The sequence below is a fragment of the Carcharhinus amblyrhynchos genome, chromosome 1, assembly GCF_965287045.1.
Source record: "Carcharhinus amblyrhynchos chromosome 1, sCarAmb.v2.hapA, whole genome shotgun sequence".
Taxonomy (NCBI): domain Eukaryota; kingdom Metazoa; phylum Chordata; class Chondrichthyes; order Carcharhiniformes; family Carcharhinidae; genus Carcharhinus; species Carcharhinus amblyrhynchos.
In genome coordinates this window covers 49,198,679-49,221,974 of record NC_137324.1, presented here as the reverse complement: position 1 = coordinate 49,221,974, position 23,296 = coordinate 49,198,679, and the positions used below count along the sequence as shown (strand labels likewise).

Sequence of the window (23,296 nt, the reverse complement as noted above, 5' to 3'; positions counted from 1 at the left end):
CAAACATAGAAAATGGAAGCAGGAGTTGGCCATTTGGCTCTTTGAACTTGCTCCTCCACTCAATATGATCATAGATGATCTTCTATTTCAACACCATACTTTCCACTTTCTCCTCATACCACTTGACACTTTGGGCTCTATTTTACCATTTAGATTCCAAGTGCTGGGCGGACTTGAAACTTGGAATGCTTCAGATCCGACTTTTAGACCTGTTCTGAGGTGCTCCCATGCACACTCTGCCTGCAAAACTGTCAACGATTCCAAATTGCACTGAACAAGCTTGTGGACAGGGCTTAATGTGCCCAAAACCCTATAGCTCTGATCAGCGCCTTCAACTGTGCATGTGCTAAAAAAAGATAGAATGCAGTTCCCCTGCCACATTGCTCCCAGGCTGGATAATGCCTCCCCCTGGCTCCCACAGACATTGTCCCACTCCTAAACATTACTGATCCTCTTATCAGACCGATCGCAGACCCCTCCCCCTCACTGATCTCAGGCAGAGTCGCAGCAAACTCATTCCTCCATTCCCACCCTCCCACCAGATCTCAAGTATAGAGCCTTCAGATGTTCGGCACTTATTTCCTCACTATCTGGAGCGCCTGAGTTGGATTTTTGTGGAGCCCTGATTCTGGATAGGCGAACGAGCTGGTAAAGGGGAAGTGCCGATAAGGTTGGGCGTGTAGCCCATTAAGTCATTTTAAATGCAGTCCTGATCACGGACGTTTTCCGGCCTTGGTAAAGGGGGAGAGGGCGTGGATCACGCTACTTGCCTCAAACCCGATTTTACCAAGTTTTCACCACCAAAAAATGGGTGCAAGGCGATGGTAAAATTGGCCCTTTGAGTCTAGAAATCTTACCTATTTCTTTCTTAAATATATTCAGCAGTGACTTGGCCTCCACAACCTCCTGTGATAGTGAATCCATAAGCCAGTTGCCCTTTGGCAGATTTGAAAAATCTCTTTGTGTTTCTATGTTCCCTGTAACCCAGGAGTATCTGTACGACAGAAAAAACATCCTTATTGTTTTCTCCCACTGTAATTAGAAAGAAATACATCTAACATTGGGAAACTTTATGGAGACTGTTGTGCGGTCTGAATATATGAGTGGAAGGTAATTTTATGTGGTGGATCTCAAATGTAGCGAAGGAGTTAAGATTGCACCAAAAATGTGAAACTCAAGCAGTTATTAATTTTACCTGGATATTGACAAAACAGGGTGAATGCTGAGTCCCTTAATGTTCAGAAAGGACATGGACAGATCACAAAATCAACAGAGGTTGCAATCTTATCCAGGAGAAATCACTAACTAGCTACAGATGTGGCTACATCACTCATTTTAATAGAAAATGTCTTACAAACAAACGCACGCACACAATAAAGGTAAATTTATTTCATTTACCTTAGAAAGGTCCAACACCATTCAGTAACCATAGAAGTAGAGCGCTCAATTATATTTTTAAAAACTCAGACTCTCTTTTTCTTCTTGCCATTCTACTAACAAATGCGTACAAAGTCTGAAGTCTTGTACACATGCAATGAATGTTGCAATCGCAAGTCAACAATGTTACCTACTCCATATCATAAAAGCAAAATACTGAGGAAACTGGAAGTCCAAAATAAAATGCTGGATAAGTTTAGCAGTTCTGGCAGCATCTGTAGGAGAAACAGAATAAACATTTTGAGTCTGTTAACACTCCCTTTGTCTTGTGTCCATGACTTCGTTGTCAAGTTCTCCTTAGCTCCGACTTATCCATAACTTTCTACTCTGCTTCACCTTCTCCACCGTGCCACCCCCTCTCCACTTTCCAAACACAATCCATCATATTTTTCCCTTTCTTCAGCTCTGAAGAAAATTCCGACAGACTCGGAACATTAACTGTATTTTTCCCTCCTCTGGTGCTGCTAGACCTACTGAGTTTACTTAGCATTTTTCAGGATATTCTTGCTGTTTTATTTTACAAATTAGAAATGCAACTAGGATTGCCAATTTGGCCACATGGAAGCCCTGAGAGACTGAGGGCAGAAAGAGGAGCTGAGGCCCATGTGGTAGGGGTGTCGGTGGAGAAGGCAGGGGAAGGGAGCCAAACATTGAAAGGAGGCTGATGATGGACCCCGATTGGTCCCCTCTTCCCCCCCATACCTCTTCTAGGCCTGAGCAAGTTCACGTTCCAGGCTTCTCACCCAGCCCCTGAACTCCTCCCACCAGGCTGAAAACTGAGTCCTTAAGTGGCCATTAGTTGACAATCTCCAAGAAGAAAGCAGTTGTAATGCAACATTGAATGAAGGAGGAGAGAAAAAATATTGCGGAGTTTGCAGCATCTCATTTTCTTAATATAATTTGTGCTTGTTCGAATAAACAGCAATTTTAAAAGTGTCCATTCCCAGACTAGAGGCAAGGGGAGACTTGGTTTAAACTAAAAGCATCAAATTGCACATGTCCCAGAAAGGAAACAGAAGCAGGGAAAGAAGTGATGATCCCGAATGAAATTGTAGAAAGAAATTTGGGGAGAGAAAGAGAAATAAAGGAAGAATGAAGACGGGAGAGCAGAAATGAAAAGTATCATGCCTGGGTCCCAAGAAGGAAAAGAGAATCATCAAGAGAAAAATAAGGCAGTAGGTGTGATTGGACTTTGGTCTGCAGCAAGAGCCAAACTGTAAACATAAATGGGTCTAGAGGGAATTTAATTACGTTGGCATGGCAGCGATTAGTGGACCCATATTCTGGTCTTTAGCAGAGGTAAGGAACCACATATTGTGAGAGACCAAAGTTAAAAGTTTGATGTCCAGTGATGAAGTTGCCTTGTAGACAAGCTGAAAGTAGCTTTGAGCAATCTAAAAGCTAATGGCAGGACAGGAGATAGTTGTGGAGCATGCATGAACCCAGGAGTTTTGAAAGGTATGAATCTAAGTTTCTTGAGCTCCCTCCCATACCACAGCATTGAGAATTATTAGTCAATAGATCCAAGATACGCGTGAGTTGTTAGAAGATTGTGTTAACTCAAAGCCATGTTCACAAATGTTCTGGTGTCATAGAATCATAGAAACCCTACAGTGCAGGAAGTGGCCATTTGGCCCATCGAGTCTGCACCAACCACTATCGCACCCAGGCATTATTCCCATATCACTATATATTTACCTGCTAATCTCTCTAACCTATGCATCTCAGGGCACTAAGGGGCAATTTTAGCACAGCCAATCAACCTAACCTGCACATCTTTGGACTCTGGGAGGAAACCGGAGCACCCAAAGGAAACCCACACAGACACGAGGAGAATGTGCAAACTCAAGCTGGGAATCGAACCCAGGTCCCTGGAGGTGTGAAGCAGCAGTGCTAACCACTGTGCTATAGTGTTGACTATCGAATGCCAAGACAAAAACAATTTAAAACATCTCTATTAACTTCTTTTAAGCAAGGGATTCCCAAAAAAATGAAGTACTTGTAACAATTTTATGACTTTGAAATGGTTTTTTTTTGGTTAGAATTTCAGCTCCAAGATAACCAGACATGTGAAATGCATGTTCTGTGCACAATTATCTAATGTAGCTCAATTTGCAATTGTTTCACCCCAGATGATCAGGAAGGATTTTTGATGTATCGATTAATGTGTAAGTTGTATAGTAAATGACATTTACTGTGCCCAATGAAATCCAATCACAAAAATAAATTACATATTTCAGAAACTGTTCACATGATGCAGTAATCGATTGTAACGTCCTCACTCCAGAAAGAAGGGAGCTGACATTCCATGGTTCAAGTAAAGTAAAGTTTATTTATTAGTCACAAGTAAGGCTTACATTAACACTGCAATGAAGTTACTGTGAAATTCCCGTGTGGAAAGTTCTTGAGAACAACTTTTCAAGTTTGCTGACGATACCACCGTAGTGGGTCGGATCTAAACAATGATGAGATAGGAATGAGATAGAGAATCTGGGGAACTGGAGTGACGACAATCATCTCTCCCTTAATGTCAACAAAGCGAAGGAGATTGTCATTGACTTCAGGAAGCATAGAGGAGGACATGTCCCCTGTCTACATCAACGGGGAAGAAGTAAAAAGGGTCGAGTGCTTCAAGTTTTTAGGTGTCCAGATTACCAAAACCTGACCTGGCCCCCTCCATGCTGAAGTTAAGAAAGCTTATAGTTAAGAAAGCCCACCAACGCCTCCGCTTTCTCAAAAAACTAAGGAAATTTGGCATGTCAGCTTCAACTCTCACCAACTTTTAGAGTTGCACCATAGAAAGCATTCTTTCTGGTTCTTTCGCAGCTTGGTATGGCTTCTGTTCTGCCCAAGATTGCAAGGAACTACAAAAGGTTGTGAATGTAGCCCAATCCATCACGCAAACCAGCCTCCCATCCATTGATTCTGTGTACACTTCCTGCTGCTGAGGTCATGTACCAACCGACTCGAGACTAGTTTCTTCCCTGCTGCTGTCAGACTTTTGAATGGACATTAAGTTGATCTTTCTCCCCACCCTAGCTATGACTGTAACATTACATTCTGCACTCTCTCGTTTCCTTCTTTATGAATGCTATGCTTGTCTGTATAGCGCACAAGAAACAATACTTTATCACTGTATGTTAATACACAATAACAAATCAAGTCAAATTCAAATCAGACTGTCTTTAAATTTAAAATCTCAGGTGTTGAAGCACTACAGCAAAGAGTCAAAGAATCTTACAGGAGGCCATTTGCATCTTGTAGATGGTACACACTGCTGCCACTGCATAGCATTGAGGACATACATCCATGCCTGTCTCCCACTGGCTTGATTCTGCCAGTTCTGGTTACACAGCACTTGGTCCTGCATGAGGGAGAGAAATGTTTCAGTAAGGTTGCATAATGTAGTTGGTGACGTTAAATAGCTGGCATTGTGTATGAGCTATAAGATGTAGGTGTGAAGTGACAGCATTGTAAGTCTGTAAGGCTACGAGGTATGAGTTGTGATTGATTGTTGGTGGGTGAGTAATGGCAGTGTGGTGAATTGAGCACTCTGAGAATAATAGCTCAGTTGTGAGGAAATTGCATTTAAAAGATAAACTCACTGACCTTGACTACTTGTGTGACACCATTAAACGTCTTGTGGTTCTGCACCCAGGTCCTTGGGGCACGATGGGTGATATTTATCATGATAGCTATCTGATGCCACTGCCTATTCGTTGTCTCTGCAGAGGGTCTCTTGGCCCCCCTGTAAATATTTGACATCTCTCCTCTTCTCCACCAAGGCCTCCAGTTCAGTGTGAAAGAACCTTGGAGCCTACTCCCTTCACTGTTATGCTATTAGTCTCTCTTCCATAGCCACTTCCAGCACCTACTGCCGCCAGGATCCTGCTCCCTGGGCTCCAGGCTAGCTTTAAGTGGTGCTAATCTTAAACTCACTTGGGCTGTCTATTATAATGCGCAGCCACTTCATAGTTCACTTAGTGCTGAACTGCTGAGTAAACGGCACAGAGTTTTGAACTGTCTGCATCAGAAGTAACAAGCACAATTAAAATGCACATCATGATTACTATACCTGTTTTCAGTGGTTAGTAACTAAAAATTACTTCACTTTCCAAAGAACAAAGAACAATATAGCACAGGAAACAGGCCCTTCAGCCCTCCAAGTCTGCGCCGCTCATTGGTCCATTCTTCTGTATCCCTCCATTCCCAGTCTGCTCATGTGACTATCCAGATAAGTCTTAAACGATCCCAGCGTGTCTGCCTCCACCACCCTGCTTGGCAGTGCATTCCAGGCCCCCACCACCCTCTGTGTAAAATACATCCGTCTGATATCTGAGTTAAACCTCGCCCCCTGCACCTTGAACCTGTGACCCCTTGTGTTTGTCACCTCTGACCTGGGAAAAGGCTTCCCACTGTTCACCCTATCCATACCCCTCATAATTTTATACACCTCTATTAGGTCTCCCCTCATTCTCCGTCTTTCCAGGGAGAACAACCCCAGTTTACCCAATCTCTCCTCATAGCTAAGACCCTCCATACCAGGCAACATCCTGGTAAACCTCCTCTGCATTCTCTCCAAAGGCTCCACATCCTTCTGATAGTGTGGAGACCAGGACTGGACGCAGTACTCCAAATGTGGCCAAAACAACATTCTATACAGCTGTAACATCAGACGCCAATTTTTATACTCTATACCTCGTCCTATAAAGGCAAGCATGCCATGTGCCTTCTTCACCACCTTCTCCACCTGCGCTGCTACCTTCAAGGATCTGTGGACTTGCACACCCAGGTTCCTCAGTGTGTCTATACTTTTGGTTCTGCCATTTATTGTATAGCTCTCCCCTACATTAGTCCTACCAAAATGCATCACTTCGCATTTATCTGGATTAAATTCCATCTGCCATTTCTCCACTCAATTTTCCAGTCTATCTATATCCACTCCTGTAGTGTGCAGTGCTCAGGGATCTGTCCTTAGCCCTCTTCTATTCCTCACATAACAGGGAATTAGGTTCCACATGTATGCTGATGACATTCAGCTTTGTTTGACCCCTCAATTGCATTTTGACTGACATGCAGTCTTCAATGAGCTTTGGTTTCCTCCAGTAAAACTTTGATTTGGTTTATTATTGTCAAGTGTATTAGTATGCAGTGAAAAGTAGTGTTTCTTGTGCACAATAGAGACAAAGCATACAATTTTTATACAGAAGGAAAGGAGAGAGTGCAGAATGTAATGTTTCAGTCACAGCTAGGATGCAGAGAAAGAATATCAAGGCATTATGTTCAGTCCTTGCCATAAGTACACTTGATAGAGATTCAATTCCCTTTGTCAGCTAGAGGCTCTGCGTAAACTAGGCTGTTTTCAACATCAGTATTTTCTTTGCCCAGAGTTGCGATTCAGGTGCCATCTCCTCTATTATTATAAAGGCTAGTTATTTAAACCCCTGTAATACTGCCCACCTCTTTCCACCTCACCTATTGGCTGCTAAAATTCCTTTTCATGATTTTATCCTGACTCAGTAATTTTGAGCAGGCACCCCATCCTCCATGCTCTGCCAACTTTTTCTCATCCTAAATCACATGTTCTGCACATCCACTGTTCTTCCTGATCTGTGTTGGTTCTATTAATTTCCGCTCCCCTCCCTAAAGCCTCATCTTTAAAATTCTCATTTTAAAAAAAAATTTAACTCCCATCATTGCCTTGTTTTATCTCTATCCTCTATCCATGCTCTGCAACATTCCTCCCATAAGTCACTCCTCTGATTCTAGCCTCGTGCATTCCCCTTCCCTCTGCTCCACTATTCGGGCTGGCTGTGCCCTCAATCTTCTCAGGCCTATTGTTTGAAATGTTCTCCCTTATTTTCCTTGCCTCCCCTTCTTTCAGGCACCCGCTTTAAACTCCACCCTTTGACCAAGCATTTGGTCATCCATCTCAATAGCTCCTTCTCTAGGTTAGCATCCGTGAATCATAGGATCATAGAATCCCTACAGGGTAGAAGAGGCCATTCGGCCCATCAATTCTCACTGACTCAGTGACAGAGTAACTTACCCAGGCCTACCACCCTGCCCTATCCCTGTACACACTCCCCAAGTTTAATCCATCTAATTTACATGTTTTTGGACACTAAGGGGTAATTTAGCATGGCCAATCCATCTAACCCTGCACATCTTTGGACTGTGGGAGGAAACCGGAGCACCTGGAGGAAACCCATGCAGATGTGGGGTGAGTGTGCAAACTCCACATACTCACCTGAGGCCGGAATTGAACCCAGATCCCTGGCTCAGTGAGGCGGCAGGGTGTGCCACTGTGCTGTGAAGCTCTTTTGGAAGCTTTTCTATAAGGGCTAGAGGACTAGAGGGCACAGCCTCAAGATAAGGGGGGAGCAGTTTAGAACGGAGTTGAGGAGGAACTTCTTCACTCAAAGGGTGATGAATCTCTGGAATTCTCTGCCCATTGAAGTGGAGGAGGCTACCTCGCTAAACATATTTAAGACACGGGCAGATAGGTTTTTGGTAGGCAAGGGAATTAAGGGTCATGGGGAGAAAGCGGGAAAGTGGAACTGAGCCACTTCAGATCAGCCATGATCTTATTGAATGGCAGGGCAGGCTCGAAGGGCTAGGTGGCCTACTCCTGCTCCTATTTCTCATGTAAGGGCAATATATAGTTGCAAGTTGTTGTTCTTGTGATTTGCCATGATCTGTCATGTGGCGGGCATATTATGTTATTAATTGCAAATGTTTGTGTGTTATCCACAATACAGACATGTCAGATATGCCAGATGTTACTTCCCAACAAGTGCAGTTTTTCCTCGCACTTACGAATACATCAACACAAATCTCCATACACATGTCCGGAATGTGGAGCGATATGCAGGTCCTCTCACTTTCAGACTCACGTCACCAGGAATTGCCTGCACTACACCCGTAAAGTTGGATACCGGTCAGTTGTGTGTTTGTGCTAGTTAGTTAGTTTAATACTAGTTAGAGTTGGGATTGGGCTAAAGTCTCCGGGAATTGAAGATCAATCCCCATCCTATGGATTTCCAGGATACTGCTGTGTGCAATCCTGGAGTAAAAAAAGTTGTTATTTTAAAATTTTCTTTAAAGATTGCTGTAACCAGACATAAAATGGTGGGGGTTGCGGGGGGGGGGGGGGGGGGGGGGGGGGAGGTGGGGTTGGCGAGGAAAAGGACACTTTGGCTGACAAACACCATCCAGTTGGGTAATGAGTCTTTTTACATTCCAGTTGACAGAGGAAGGCTGCACATCACGAGGGTGGAAGTGTTGCCTGACAAAATGGCTGGAATGCAAGGGCAAGTCATGTGATGAAGTCTCCAGGGAGACATTTAATCACAGTTGACAACCGTAGTGACTGTATTTCTAAAAAATTAACCTACCTGAGGTTGAAATTCGCTGTTTATTTTGCCTTTTAATTTATCCCTCTTGTACTGTTGTCCAGTCCGCCAATCTATCGCTCCTATTCGATTGGGTAACTGGGATAACGTGTTGATTGCAAATCTCCTTCAATTTTGAATCTAGCTCAGAATCTGGCACAAAATGAGGGAGGAGAAAATGAGATAAGAGAAATTGCCAGCAGAGGGGAGACTGTGGCATAGTGGTATTGTTGTTGGACTAGTAATCCAGAGACCCAGGTTCAACTCCCACCTTGACAGATGGTGGCATTTGAATTCAACTAAAAATCGAACCATGAAACCATTGTCAACTGTCGTAAAAACCCACCTGGGTCACGAATGTCCTTTAGGGAAGGAAATCTGCCGTCCTTACCTGACCTGGCCTACTTGTGACTCCAGATCCACAGCAATGTGGTTGACTCTTAGAGGATGAGCAATAAGTGCTGGCCTAGCCTGCGATGCCCACAACCCAAGAGTGAAAATAAAAAAATCCCAATGGGAAATGGCTTTGAACCATACCTCTGGCAACGTGAATAAAGTAAAAAGTCTGACAACACCAGGTTTTAGTCCAACCTATTTATTTGATAATATTCTCACTAGCTTTCGAGGGGACAGCCTCTTCGTCAGGTGAATGGAGAGTTCTGGCCTCAGACAGAGCATATAAAGCACAGACAGTTTAGAGATTACTGATCTAATTAATCTCTAAACTGTCTGTGCTTTATATGCTCTGTCTGAGGCCAGAACTCTCCATTCACCTGACGAACAGGCTGTCCCCTCGAAAGCTAGTGAGAATATTATCAAATAAATAGGTTGGACTAAAACCTGGTGTTGTCAGACTTTTTACTGTGTTTACGCCAGTCCAACGCCGGCATACCCACATCATAACGTGAATAAATGCATGGGAAAATTCAAGACTTGAACTGTTTACGTACAAGAATTCATTTTCAGCTTGCTGTAAGGATGTTCTGTGTAGGTTATTTCTGACTGATTTTCTTTTTCTTGCAGTTGTATACACTGCGGCGTTGTCTATGCTGACCTTGCAGCGCTCAAGTCTCATATCCAAGGTGCTCACTGTGAGATCTTCTATAAATGTCCTATCTGCCCCATGGCTTTCAAGTCAGCACCAAGTACTCATTCACATGCCTACACACAGCACCCAGGCATCAAAATAGGAGAAGCTAAGTAAGTTGTGTAAGCATGCCTGCCACTGGATTATAGATAAAAATAATTCTCACTGAGAGAAAGCACTTCTATTATGTCAAAATGTCATTGTTGTCTAAGAATCTTATGTGAATAGAATTTAAGCAACCTTAATTCAGTTTGCAGTGGGAATATCATGCAGAGAAAATCACATCAGAGATTATCTAAATTAACAATCTTGTTCTGAAAGGTTACATGAACAGCTGGAGCTTAGCTATGAACTTATCTGTCTCGTGCCTCACCGAGGGAATGTGGCACTGGAGAAGACCGAGATTGGTTAACCTAAGCTTACAAAGAAAAAACTAACGTGATTACAGTGTGTCATACTTGTGCAGAAGAGGATGTTCCTCTGAGATGTTTCTGGAACAGACATTTTTACTCAGCATTTTTCCATGACTTACTGAATGGGGTGCTCAAGATTCCCACCACCTTCTGGGTGGAGAAGTTGTTCCTCAAATCCCCTCTATCTCTCCTGCCCCTTTTTGTAATTCTGTGCTCCTGGTTATTGATTCCTCTACGAAGAGGAGACATTTCTTCCTATCTGCCATATTTATGTCCCTCATAATTTTGTACACCTTGATTATGTTCCTCTCACCACTCAACCTCAATGTTCCAAGGAGAACAGCCCAACCTAACCCGCCTTTCTTTTTAAGATGAACGCAAAATACTGCGGATGCTGGAGTCTGAAACAAACCACCGCCATCAAACCGATCTCGGACAGAGTGATAGTGGACCCCCACCCTTCCACCTCACTGATCTCAGGCAGAGTGGCAGCGGACCCTAACCCTAATCCCCACCCCCCCAAACCGATCTCAAGCAGAGAGCCGTCGGACCCATCCGCACCCCACCGCCCACACTCTCCAGTTAAGCAGCCCGTTAAGTCCATTTAAATGTGTCCAAATGCATTTAAATGGCTGTTGCCCCCTTTTCGGGCGCAGTCCTGATTGTGGCCATGTTCGGGCCTTGGTAAAGTGGGAGTCTGGGTGGAGGCAAGTGGATCTCGCTGCTCTCCTCACGCCCGACTTTACCAAGTTTCCGTGCCCTCCTTCCTCATTCGATTGAAACATACTGCTGAAAGAAATTCTCCTGAAAACACTCGCAGTACTCTTACCCTTCTCCACCTACTTTGCTACTACGATCCCTATATGTTAGTTTCTTGCTGAACTCTTGCACGTTGATCCTTTCTCTCCTTCAATGCTTGAAAAAAATAATCTCGAGAAATAGAGCAGGCAATTCATTGGCAAGCTTCAATTGTCCATAAACCTCATACGTAAGTGTGCATTGATCTCTCCTTCCCCATCAGGGTGGCACGGTAGCACAGTGGTTAGCACTGCTGCTTCACAGCTCTAGGGTCCTGGGTTCGATTCCTGACTCCGGTCACTGTCTGTGTGGAGTTTGCACATTCTCCTCATGTCTGTATGGGTTTCCTCTGGGTACTCCGGTTTCCTCCTGCACTCCAAAGATATGCGGGTTAGGTTGATTGGCCATGCTAAGAAATTGCCCCTTAGTGTCTAGGGATGCGTAGGTTAGAGGGATTAGTGGGTATAATATGTAGGGATATGGGGGTAGGTCCTGGATAGGATTGTGTTCAGTGCAGACTCGGTGGGCTGAAGGGCCTCTTTCTGCACTGTAGGGTTCTATGATTCTATCACTCTTGAGTGAAACATCTCACTGATACCTCTCCTGAGTCTATGATCTAAAACCACTCCCAAATGTTGGATATTTATGTAAAATAAAGCATTTATTTGAGTGTCACATACAACAAACTGTTTTTGATAAGAGAAGGGATTAAGGGTTATGGGGAGAGGGCGGGAAAGTGGAACTGAGCCACGACAGATCAGCCATGATCTTATTGAATGGCGGGGCAGGCTCGAAGGGCCAGATGGCCTACTTCTGCTCCCATTTCTTATGTTCTTATGTTCTTTCTTTAGCAAGTAAAATTATCACTCCTGGAATTTTTATAGCTAGGTGAATTGAAATAAAAATCGTGGCTGCTCACTCCCCTTAAAAGAGTTTAACCAGGGTAGATATTGACTTTTTAGTGATAAAGTGAAAAGGGTGATAGCATATCTGAATTGAAATAAAAATTGGAGAGGTTTGGTGACTTGCTATTGACAATTACATTAGTGCATTCAATTTGAATTGGGCTTGAATTTGGCTGCCAGTGTTTTTGAACGCTGGAAAACAAAGATTTGCTCTTAAACTGAATCAGTGCATTTTTTTGGTCAGTGGCTGGGTTTTTCCAGTCCCATCCGTGGTGAGAACATTGCAGGCAGGATGGAAATTTTGATGGGATAGAGCAGACATTGGTCTGTTGACTTTGTGTGGGAATTTCCCATTCCTCGGCGATCGAGACGGGAATGTCCATGCCAAGGTGTCTGCGGTTTAAAATATCCACAACTGTTTTTGCTCCCCCCCACCACTCTAATTTTTATTGAATCTAAGATCTAAAGCCAGAATGGTAATTTAAATGTCTGTTTAAGTTGTCGGTCCCAGGAAACGTGTTGCCAATGACACATGAAAATTCGAAATAAATAGATCCTCAGATTAAAGCAATTAGAACGGTTTGTGGTCTTGGGTTTTAGAGCTGTTCTCATATTATGGTTTTCTTTGATGTGTTTGCTTATGAATGAAGAAATTTGGAAAAGTGTTTATGTAAATTTTCATTCTTTTGTTTTGTTTGGGATCAGCGGTGTGTAATATTGAAAATAGTTTGTTACTGGAGGGGCCAAAGTTTTTGAGCTGAGGTTTGTTTCTTGGTTAGGAATTAAGACCTGTGTTTTTCAGCATATGTCCTTTGTGACATAATTGACTGAAACATGAAACAATGTTAAGACTATTGAGAGCTGATTGCATATTATTTTTGAATGGACACCTTCCCTTGATAAGTTCCATCAGGAAAAGAGGAATCTCCATTTATATGGAATCACTCATGACCTCAGAGTGTTTCACAGCCAAGGCAATATTTTTAAAGTGTAGTTGCTTGTAGCTCAGGCAGCCAATTTATTGGTGACTGGCAAATTTACTATTTCCTGACCAGGCGGCAAGGTAAACTTTTCACCCACGTTATCTTGCTTAATCAGCTTTAATTGTATAATCCATTGGGCGGCACAGTGTGATAGTGGTTAGCAATACTGCCTCACAGCGCCGAGGACGCAGGTTCAATTCTTGTCTTGGGTTCCTGTGTGCGGAGTTTGCATGTTCTCTCCGTGTCTGCGTGGCTTTTCTCTGGGTACTCCAGTTTCCTCCCACAGTCCAAAAATGTGTAGGTTATGTTGATTGGCCATGCTAAATTGACCCTAGTGTCAGGGGATTAGCAGGGTAAATATGTGGGATTATGGGAATAGGGCCTGAATGGGATTGTGGTTGGTGCAGACTTGATGGGCCAAATGGCCTCCTTCTACACTGTATAGATTCTTTAGATAAATGTTCATTCAACATTCACTCAAATGCATCCAGTGCTTCTCTTGATTGTTGATAACATTCAAAGTAAAAGCTGAACACCAAGAAATTAAATTGGACTCTGGGCTATTGAGACTAAATTATGTGTATTGGCTACCATCAGAGTGTTAGTGACCTGGGACTGTAGTTACTTAAACTAAATAACCCAGAAAGCAGCAGGAAAGAAGTATCATGTTTGCCAAGCAAGGACCAGATTTAGATGGAAATTTGATAAGCGGAAATAAATAAAGTTTGATTCATTGCTGATGCAGTTCATTGTAGGGCTGCTGTATGCGGCAAAGTCACAAGATTTTAAAAGGCTTTTCTTCCCAAAGTTTAGTCTCATTTGAATGTAGCTTTTGGCTGGTATGGTCAGCAGAGCAATTCGACAATTGGATTAAAGAGCAGAACAGGCTGTAAAATACTGTTTCCAATCTGTAGCTGGTAAAAATATCTAATAATTCTTGTTTCACAAGAAGTGGACGTAAAATGACTGCACATACTGCCCCAGGTCTTTAAGTTGTTTAAAATGTGCTAACTTTCTCCCTGTTTTTAGAATTATCTATAAATGCTCCATGTGCGACACAGTCTTTACCCAGCAAACCTTGCTATGCAGCCACTTTGATCAACATGTTGCCAAACAGAAAGTTTCAGTCTTCAAGTGTCCGGATTGTGCATTGTTGTATGCACAGAAGCAGCTCATGGTGGAACACATTAAGGTACATTGTAGTCGGTCGTGTTATAATATTTTCGTAGGACATGGGTATCGCTGGCTGGCCAGCATTTATTGTCCATCCCTAGTTGCCCTTGGAGGGCAGTTGAGAATCAGCTACACTGCTGTGGCTCTGAAGTCACATGTAGGCCAAACCAGGTAAGGACAGCAGATTTCCTTCCCTAGGGGGTATTAGTGAGCCAGATGGATTTTTCTGACAATCGACAATGGATTCACGGTCATCAGTGGATTCTTAATTCCAGATGTCCTTTATTGAATTCAGATTCCACCATCTGCCATGGCGGGATTTGAACCTGGGTTCCCAGAACATTAGCTGAGAATAATACCACTAGGCCATCACCATAAGTGCTAATTAACAGAGTGAATGTTGACTAAGGGTGACAGGTGTAAGGGTCAGAATGTTAACCGTGACTCTCTTTGCCTTAGGTTAACTAAAGTTAAAGTTTGTTTACTTATTAGTCACAAGTAGGTTTACATTAACACGGCAATGAAGTTAGTGTGAAAATCCCCTAATTGCCACATTCCAGCACCTGTTTGGGTACACTGAGACAGAATTTAGCATGGTGAATGCACCGAACCAGCACATCTTTCATGGAAGGAAACTGGAGCCCCCAGTGGAAATGCACGCAGACACAGTGAGAATGTGCAGAATCTGCACAGATGGTAGCTGAAGCCAGGAATCGAACCCAGGTCTCTGGCACTATGAGGCAGCAGTGCTAACCACCGTGCTGCCCTAATGTCTTTTAGGGAAGGAAATTCAAGTCTGCCACCCTTATCTGGTCTGGCTTATGTGTGACTCCAGCGCCACAGCAATGTGGCTGACTTTCAAGTGCCCTCTGAAGTGGCCTAGCAAGCCATTCAGTACAAGGACAGCTAGGGGATGGGCAATAAATGCTGGCCGGCCAACGACACCCATGTCTAATTAATGAATAAAAAAAACTTGTTAAATTTGTCTGAGTTTTCATTCTCTATATTGGATCATTAGTTGTTTTGAACCAGAGACAGTTTTTCTTGACATGGAGTTGTGGTTTCAATGAGTGAATGTTAAAATGTTTTAACTTTAAACGACTTCTGCTTAAAAATCTTTTCCGAAGGATTGAATGTAATGATGGTGACCAACATCCCTCATTCTTTCATTTTTCAGTCTATGCATGGCACGCTCAAGAGCATTGAGGGTCCTCCCAATCTGGGGCCCCAGCAGCCATTGGTTACTAAGCCTGTAACTACATCAGGACAAAACAAAACTGATGGGAATGCTGTTAATGGCACTGACCGGCTTGGGAAGAAACCTTCGGTGGTTATGAGAAAAACTGGGAGCCGATCAAAAGCAAATAACCCTGGTTGGATGTGTCAAGACTGCGAGGAATGGTTTCCTGAACGAGAGGACTACATTTCTCACATGAAGAAGGACCATGGAAAGGTATGAACCAAATAACATGGGAATCAGGCAGCAATTTCGCAGACCCAAAGAATCTTGGGGACAAATGATTAAATAATCCCTCTAAACTGCAACATGATTTCCTAACTCTTGCACTCAATAAAGGCTGATGAAGGCAGGCATGCCATATGTCATCTTAATCCCCTTAGCCACCTGTATTGCCACTGTTAGGGAACTGTGGACATGTGCGCCCAAATCCCTCTATGTTAATGTTCCTAAGGGTTCTGCCATTTACAATATAATTCGCACCTAAATTTGATCCTCCCAGATGCACCACCTCGCATTTGTTTGGATTAAACTCCATCTTCCATTTCTGAGCCCATGCCTCCAACTTATTTATATCCTGCGATAATCCCTGGCATTATCAGCAACTCCACCATTCTTTGTGTCATTTGCAAACTTACTAATTAGACGGCCTACATTTTCCTCCGAATCAATTATGTATACTACAAACAATAGCGGTCCCAGCACTGATCCCTGCAGAACCACTGGCTACAGATGTTCACTCTGAAAAACACTCTTCTGCCGCTCTGTGTGTCCTATAACCAAGCCAGTTCTGTATCCATCTAACCCACCCACTCTGAATCCCATGTGATTTTAGTTTTTGTACCAGTCTGCCACGTAGGATCCTGTCAAATGCGTCACTAAAGTCCACATAAACTATATCCTAGCCCTTCCCTCATCAATTATTGTTGTCACCTCTTCAAAATACTCAATCAAGTGGTGAGACATGACCTTTCCTGTACAAAACCTTGCTGCTTGCCACTAACTAGTCCATTTTCTTTCAAATGTGCATTTATCCTGTCCCTCGGTATCTTCTCCAAAAGCTTCCCCATGACTGACATCAGGTTCACCGGCCTATAATTTGCTGGGTTATCTCTGCTTCCATTTTAAACAAAGGAATGAAAAGTAAATTTTGGGCTGACGTCAAGAACTCTCTTCTTGACACAAAAAGGTTAATTTTGAGTGCCTTTGTCTGGTATTATTCGGACGGTAATGGTCTCACAGTTAATACCAATGATGCGACTGCCTCTATTTTGAAAGGAGCCTATTGGCCAGTATCTAAAGTACCTACCTCATTCAGGTGATTCACTGATTGCCACTTTAGGTAGAAACTGTTTGGAGCCTGCGCTCCACCTGCCCAGTTTCCATTCCTGGTTAAAACTGGAGCTCAGGTGATCAATTAACTTGCTGGTGCTGGTTGCCCGAGATACCATGAAATTACTAATTTTGTTTTGAATAGCGCTGTGAGATTTTCTATGGCCATGTAAACCAGCAGGCGGGGTCTCAGTTTGACATCTCAGCAGAGAAGCAGCATCTTTGAAAGCCAGTCCACTCTCTGTCTAACACTGAAGTTTCAAATTAGATTATGTCCTGGAGTAGGGCTTGAATTGATAACTTTCTGAGTCATGCTCTGGATTTCTGCCACATGAGTCAAGCTGACAACTGGGAACATTCAGAGAAGCACTGACCGCATTAGCATTGATTAAAATAAAAGCAAGTTATTATTGTTCCAATAGTTTATTAAGTTGAATCACAAATAAGTTGTAATACAGAATATCACAGGTCTTGGAATATTTTAATTTAAATATTGAAGACCGTTCGTTGCTGGGAATTAATTTTTTTTTCTTTGGGATTTCGACATTTTTCTTTTTTGTTTGGAATTTGGAAATTCTGAAGAGTTGAAGTTCAGAAGAATTGAGAAATGTTTTAACATCTTTCTGCAGTAGTGAATATTGTGGATCTTGAGTCAGATATTAATTTAACTTTGTCAAATTGCTGGCCTATGTTTTGTCCCTGCTTTTCCTATTATTCCACACAACACAAACAGAAAATGCTGGAAAATCTCAGCAGACCTGACAGCATCTGTGGGAGAGAGAATAGAGCCAATCTTTAGTGTCAGGATGACCTTCATCTATGTAGCTTCTTCCTCTTAATTTTTCTCACTCTGCCAGTTTTACACTGGTCACTTAAAAGGAACTAGTAAAACTAGCACAATCTTCCAGAGAAAAGAAACAAAGCCACACTTCAGATATTACCCTTCACTAGAGCTCATACTTATAATAGCAATTATTAGAAGTCTGAATTACAACAGAAAACACTAGAGATACACAGAAGATCAAAGGGTATCTTGACAGAGCGAAAAAAGGTGTGGGTGTTGAAACCCAAAATCTGAAATGTAGTTTTTGTCGTTTGTGATAGTTGTCTCTAAATGAAATGCGATATGCAGTAAAATAGAAACTTCCAGAAGCCATAGCCAGACAAAGCAGTGTCTCAGAGTGAAAAGACAAGTTCTTGATCAAAATTGAAGGAGATTTTGTATCAAACCATAAATGCTGACTTTTCAGTTATGTCCACAGATGTTGTCTGACCTGCTGAGAGTTTCCTGCATCTTTCCTGGCACTTGCAGGATTTGGTTAATGGCTTACTAGTAGTAGGGCCATAAATTCCCTTTTGTTGGCATTATCACAATAACAGATTTTCACAGTAACTTCATTGCAGTGTGAATATAAACCTACTTGTGACTAATAATTAAACTTTTACTTTACTTTATCGCAGCATATTAACAACAATGTTTGCATAATGAAACAGCGCAACTGGGGTTCACACAAAAGAGCTATGTTAATATGCATGTAAATGATATTTTAAAAAAACTTACAACATTATCATTACTGGATCAGTGATCTGAAGGCCTGGACTAATAGTCTAAAGGATGTGAATTAGAATTCCAATATGGAAGTCAGAAAATTTGAATTCAGTTTAAAAAAAAAAGAAATAAAAAGTTTAAGCCAAATTTGCATCTGAGCCCTGGACCTGTGCAATTTCACAGCTTGGAAAATGCAATGCCTGACCCATGTGTGACTTTACAAGGGATTTTTTTCACATGGGTTGGGTCACTGCTTTTTGCAATAGAGTAAGGAGTGTGAATACGCAGGCGGGCTAGTTAGAATGCCTACTTTGGTTCTCCACCACAGCAGCCCAACTCTCAACATCATTTAAAAGCCAAATAAACTTTGCCCCTCGCCCTTCCCACCGATCCCCATACCACCTTAATTCCCCTGTGCCATTTCACATTCCTTGTGCCACCTCAATGCCCCCAAGTATCCTCCATCACCACATAGAGTCATAGATGTTTACAGCATGGAAACAAGCCCTCTGGCCCAACTTGTCCATGCTGCCTTTTTTTTTAAACCCCTAAGCTAATCCCAATTGCCCGCATTTGGCCCCTATTTCTCTATACCCATCTTACCCATGTAACTGTCTAAATGCTTTTTAAAAGACAAAATTGTACCCGCCTCTACTACTACCTCTGGCAACTTGTTCCAGACACTCACCGCCCTCTGTGTGAAAAAATTGCTCCTCTGGATACTTTTGAATCTGTCCCCTCTCACTTAAACCTATGCCCTCTAGTTTTAGATTCCCCTACCTTTGGGAAAAGATATTGACAGTCTAGCTGATCTGTGCCCCTCATTATTTGATAGACCTCTATAAGATCACCCCTCAGCCTCCTACGCTCCAGAGAAAAAAGTCCCAGTCTATTCAGCCTCTCCTTATAACTCAATCCATCAAGTCCCGGTAGCACCATAGTAAATCTTTTCTGCACTCCTTCTAGTTTAATAATATCCTTTTTATAATAGGGTGACCAGAATTGCGCACAGTATTCCAAATGTGGCATTACCAATGTCTCGTATAACTTCAACAAGATGTCCCAACTCCTGTATCCAATGTTCTGACCACATAGTCCTAAGTATCAAGTTCTCAGAGGTTGTGCAACAGCAGATAGGAATTGTGTAAAAATCATTGGAAAACCTAAAAGCCCAAGGGAAAAGAAGCTGAAATCTTTCAAGCACTTAGCAAGTTTGTAAACAGTTAAAGTTCAAGTTTATTTATTAGTCACAGGTAAAGCTTACATTAACACTGCAATGAAGTTACTGTGAAAATTCTCCGTGCCAACAGACAAGAAACCACATCAAAAACACTGGGGGCAATTCTCCCAGAACACTTTTAAATGTTGTCCCCAGCGGGAAAACCGGTGAGATTCCTGCTGGGAGGGCCAGTGAAACTGAGTTCGCATTTCAGCCACATTATTTTGGAGCCTGGGGAGATTCTCACTGAAGCGTAGCGAGCCACACAATTGTATCACTGCTGGCAGTGATTTAAGAAGGTTCACCAGCATCTTCACTGGGCCTTGCCAACCACAATCACATCTGAGAATTTAGAAAATGGAATATTTTTAAGTTTGTCACCTTTCAAGCCTTTTTTTTTCAGTTCAATTGAACAGTGCTGAGTTCTCATGAAAATCATCACCAAAGCAGATTTCTATTGTTGCTGTGTACATTTTGGGAGAATGAACTAATTGTGCTGCTCCTGCATTTTGAGCATTTGCAGACTGGATGTGACACTTTTCCCTGTGTATTGGTGTCATGATGTAACTATAAAGAACATGGGCTGAAATTCTCCTGAATTGAGGCTAAGTGACCATGTCAGCGGGAAAATGGGAGAGTTTCCTGCCAGTGTTGGCAATGTTTATTAGTTGGGATATACCCACCTGATAGATGCAAATAAGTGCATCCGGGAAAGCTACTGGCCTGCTCTGTTGTTCAGAAAAAGGGCACCCTGATTTCCATGCTCGGAAACTGGTCCCCCGCCCCTAAAATTGGAATAGTGACCAGGGGAGCATCTCCAACCCCCTTACCAAAGAGGGGCAGCCTCCCCCCCCACAACCCACAAATAACAGGTCACCCCTCCCTCCCCCCACAACAAGCAGGTATGACGGTGTCCCACCCCCAAACTCACCCCCTCCCACTCCTCCCCGCTCTCCACTCAGCCCCCCTTCCTCACTCAGAATCCTATTAGGCCCACACTTTGGTAATGCCAGTGGGTGCACTGGTCTGTGGCACCCTGGCACTGGCACCAAGGCTTGACACTTTGGACCACAAGGGTGAATGGCGACATACCAGAGAATAGACCTTCAAACCCGGTAATTGTTTTACAATCCACGGATTTGTGTAATTGTCAGGTTGCCGCCTGCTATCAGTAGGAACCCACTCGACACCGGCGGGACTGGCCAGGAATATGACAATGGACCCCAAATCCAATTTTTGCCACAAGCCCTATCCTCTGGGCCATTGCTGTTCTCACCAGCAGTCAGCAGGCCCTCCATGTGTTTGATGGTTTCATGATGTTGTCACCAACACGTGCTGCTACCACAGGTTTTCCCAGCTCAGGAACTGGCCTCAGTTGGGAAGGTTGTCTCATTGGGTAACCAAGCATTGGCAAGTTTTTGATTCTTGCTGCAGCATCAAATAATGACTAAAAACCTGATTAAGAGGCAGCTCAAGTCAATAAATGGTGAGAACATTACCTACATCCTTTCAGCTTTATGTTTTAGAAAGTTAATATTTTTGATAAAAATTATTACATTCCCTCAAGGACTACAGTTAAATGTGGCTTGCGAAGGGCTGGTAAATCATTTTGTGTGCCACGTTTTAAATCTTTTCTTCCATTTAATAGAACTTACTGAGCCTAGCTTCTTACCAAATACACTGCATGAAGTTTAGCTTGGTCTTCTTTTGTGGCATTCCAATAAAGTCTGCAGTATCTGGATGTACAATGTAAATGTTGATAGTTGGTTAGGGATAGTTAAGTTGATGTAGTCCTAGACATTTCATTAGATGACCTCCCTCCCAACTCCCTCCCTGCGCAAGGATATTTTGGCCCTGGAGGGAGTGCAGAGGAGGTTTACTAGGCTGATACCGGAGTTGAGGGGATTGAGCTATGAGGAGAGGCTGAATAAACTAGGCTTGTACTCGTTAGAGTTTAGAAGAATGAGGGGAGATCTCATTGAGACGTATAAGATGATGAATGGGATGGATAGGATAGAGGTGGAGAGACTCTTCCCGCTCAAAAAAGACAGTAGGACTAGGGGGCACAGCCTCAAGATAAAGGGGAGGCGGTTTAGAACGGAGTTGAGGAGGAACTTCTTCACTCAAAGGGTGGTGAATCTCTGGAATTCTCTGCCCGTTGAAGTGGTGGAGGCTGCCTCGCTAAATATTTTTAAGAAGCGGGTTGATGGGTTCTTGATAAGAGAGGGGATTAAGGGTTATGGGGAGAGGGCGGGAAAGTGGAACTGAGCCACAACAGATCAGCCATGATCTTATTGAATGGCGGGGCAGGCTCGAAGGGCTAGATGGCCTACTCCTGCTCCTATTTCTTATGTTCTTATGTTCTTAACTCCTGCCACCCAATTGCCCTGAACAGTCGAACAACACTTTCCACTCCTATTTCCAATACTTTATTAACTAACAAACACACAAAAAAATGAAAACAGCAGACAATATTTTTTGGGTTGACCCACCAGGTCGACAATATCCCTTGTTAATTAGAACACTGCGTGATTTTTTTTGGATCAGAATCGTGGAGGGCAAGGGGTCTGGAGGAAATGTCCTCACTTCTTGTGCTTTGACCTTTGATTTGAAAATGGATGTGGTTTAGTTTCCTTTCCATGGCGAGCTTGTTTGAGAGCCAGTAACCATCTAGCTGGGTGAGAACAGGAAAAGAATGAAACAACTTAAAAACTACAAGAAGAATAAGTTCCCTCCTTTGTCTGTATTCCTCCCAGAGCATTATGGGTTAAAGAATCAAGTTGGGTAAATGGTGTTAAGATACAGATCTGCTATGGTTTCAATGAGTGGTGGAATGTTTACTTCTTATTCCTCCTTTCCTTTGCATTGCAGCTCCCATCACCACCCCCCTGCCCCCATCCCCCAACCTTATGTCAAATGTTTCTTATCAGCAATGGTTGCATCCTCTTAACCTTGTCCACTTTCAAGGAGAACAAGTTTAAGTTTATTTATTATTGTCACAAGTAGCTTGCATTAACACTGCGATGAAGTTACTGTGTATTCCAGCGCATGTTTGGGTACATCAAGGGAGAATTTAGCATGGCCAATGCACCTAAACAGCACATCTTTCCCACTGTGGGAGGAAACTGGAGCACCTGGAGGAAGCCCATGCAGACATGGGGAGAATGTGCAGACTCTGTACTGACAGTGACCCAAGCCGGGAATCGAACCCAGGTTGCTGGCACTGTGAGGCAGCAGTGCTAACCACAGTGCCACCATGCTGCCCATAATTTCAATCTATTCACATAACTGTAGTCCCTGAAGGTTGAGAGGAGATTTGACAGAGGTGCTCAAAGTCATGAGGGGTCTGGACAGAGTTAGAGAAGAACTGATCCATTGGCAGAGGGATCAAGAACCAGAGGAACCAGTTTCTCCAATTTATCTGCTAAACCAAAGTCCCTCATTCCCAGAACCATGCTTGAAAATCCTTTTTGCACCCCATCTTAGTGTTCTTCAAATCCTTCCAAATGTGTGGTGTGTAGAACATAAGAAATAGGAGCGGGAGTAGGCCATCTAGCCCCTCGAGCCTGCCCCACCATTCAATAAGATCGTGACTGATCTGATAGTGGTTCAGTTCCACTTACCCGCCTGCTCCCCGTAACCCTCAATTCCCTTATTGATCAGAAATCTATCTGCCTGTGACTTAAACGCATTTAACGAGGTAGCCTCCACTGCTTCAATGGGCAGTGAATTCCAGAGATTCACTACCCTCTGAGAGAAGAAGTTCCTC

At 43.1% G+C, this 23,296-nt stretch overlaps 1 protein-coding gene across 7 annotated transcripts in view; it reads left to right on the top strand.

Annotated features, from left to right (window-relative positions):
• znf532 (zinc finger protein 532) overlaps positions 1 to 23,296 on the top strand; it is a 150,629-nt gene that overhangs the window by 89,736 nt on the left and 37,597 nt on the right. For all 7 annotated transcript variants that reach the window (XM_080218815.1, XM_080181327.1, XM_080218749.1 and 4 more), the window contains 4 exons: positions 8,199 to 8,377; positions 9,855 to 10,031; positions 14,047 to 14,209; positions 15,368 to 15,643. In XM_080218815.1, the coding sequence (XP_080074941.1) occupies positions 8,199 to 8,377; positions 9,855 to 10,031; positions 14,047 to 14,209; positions 15,368 to 15,643 (795 nt within the window). The remainder of the gene's footprint in view (positions 1 to 8,198; positions 8,378 to 9,854; positions 10,032 to 14,046; positions 14,210 to 15,367; positions 15,644 to 23,296) is intronic.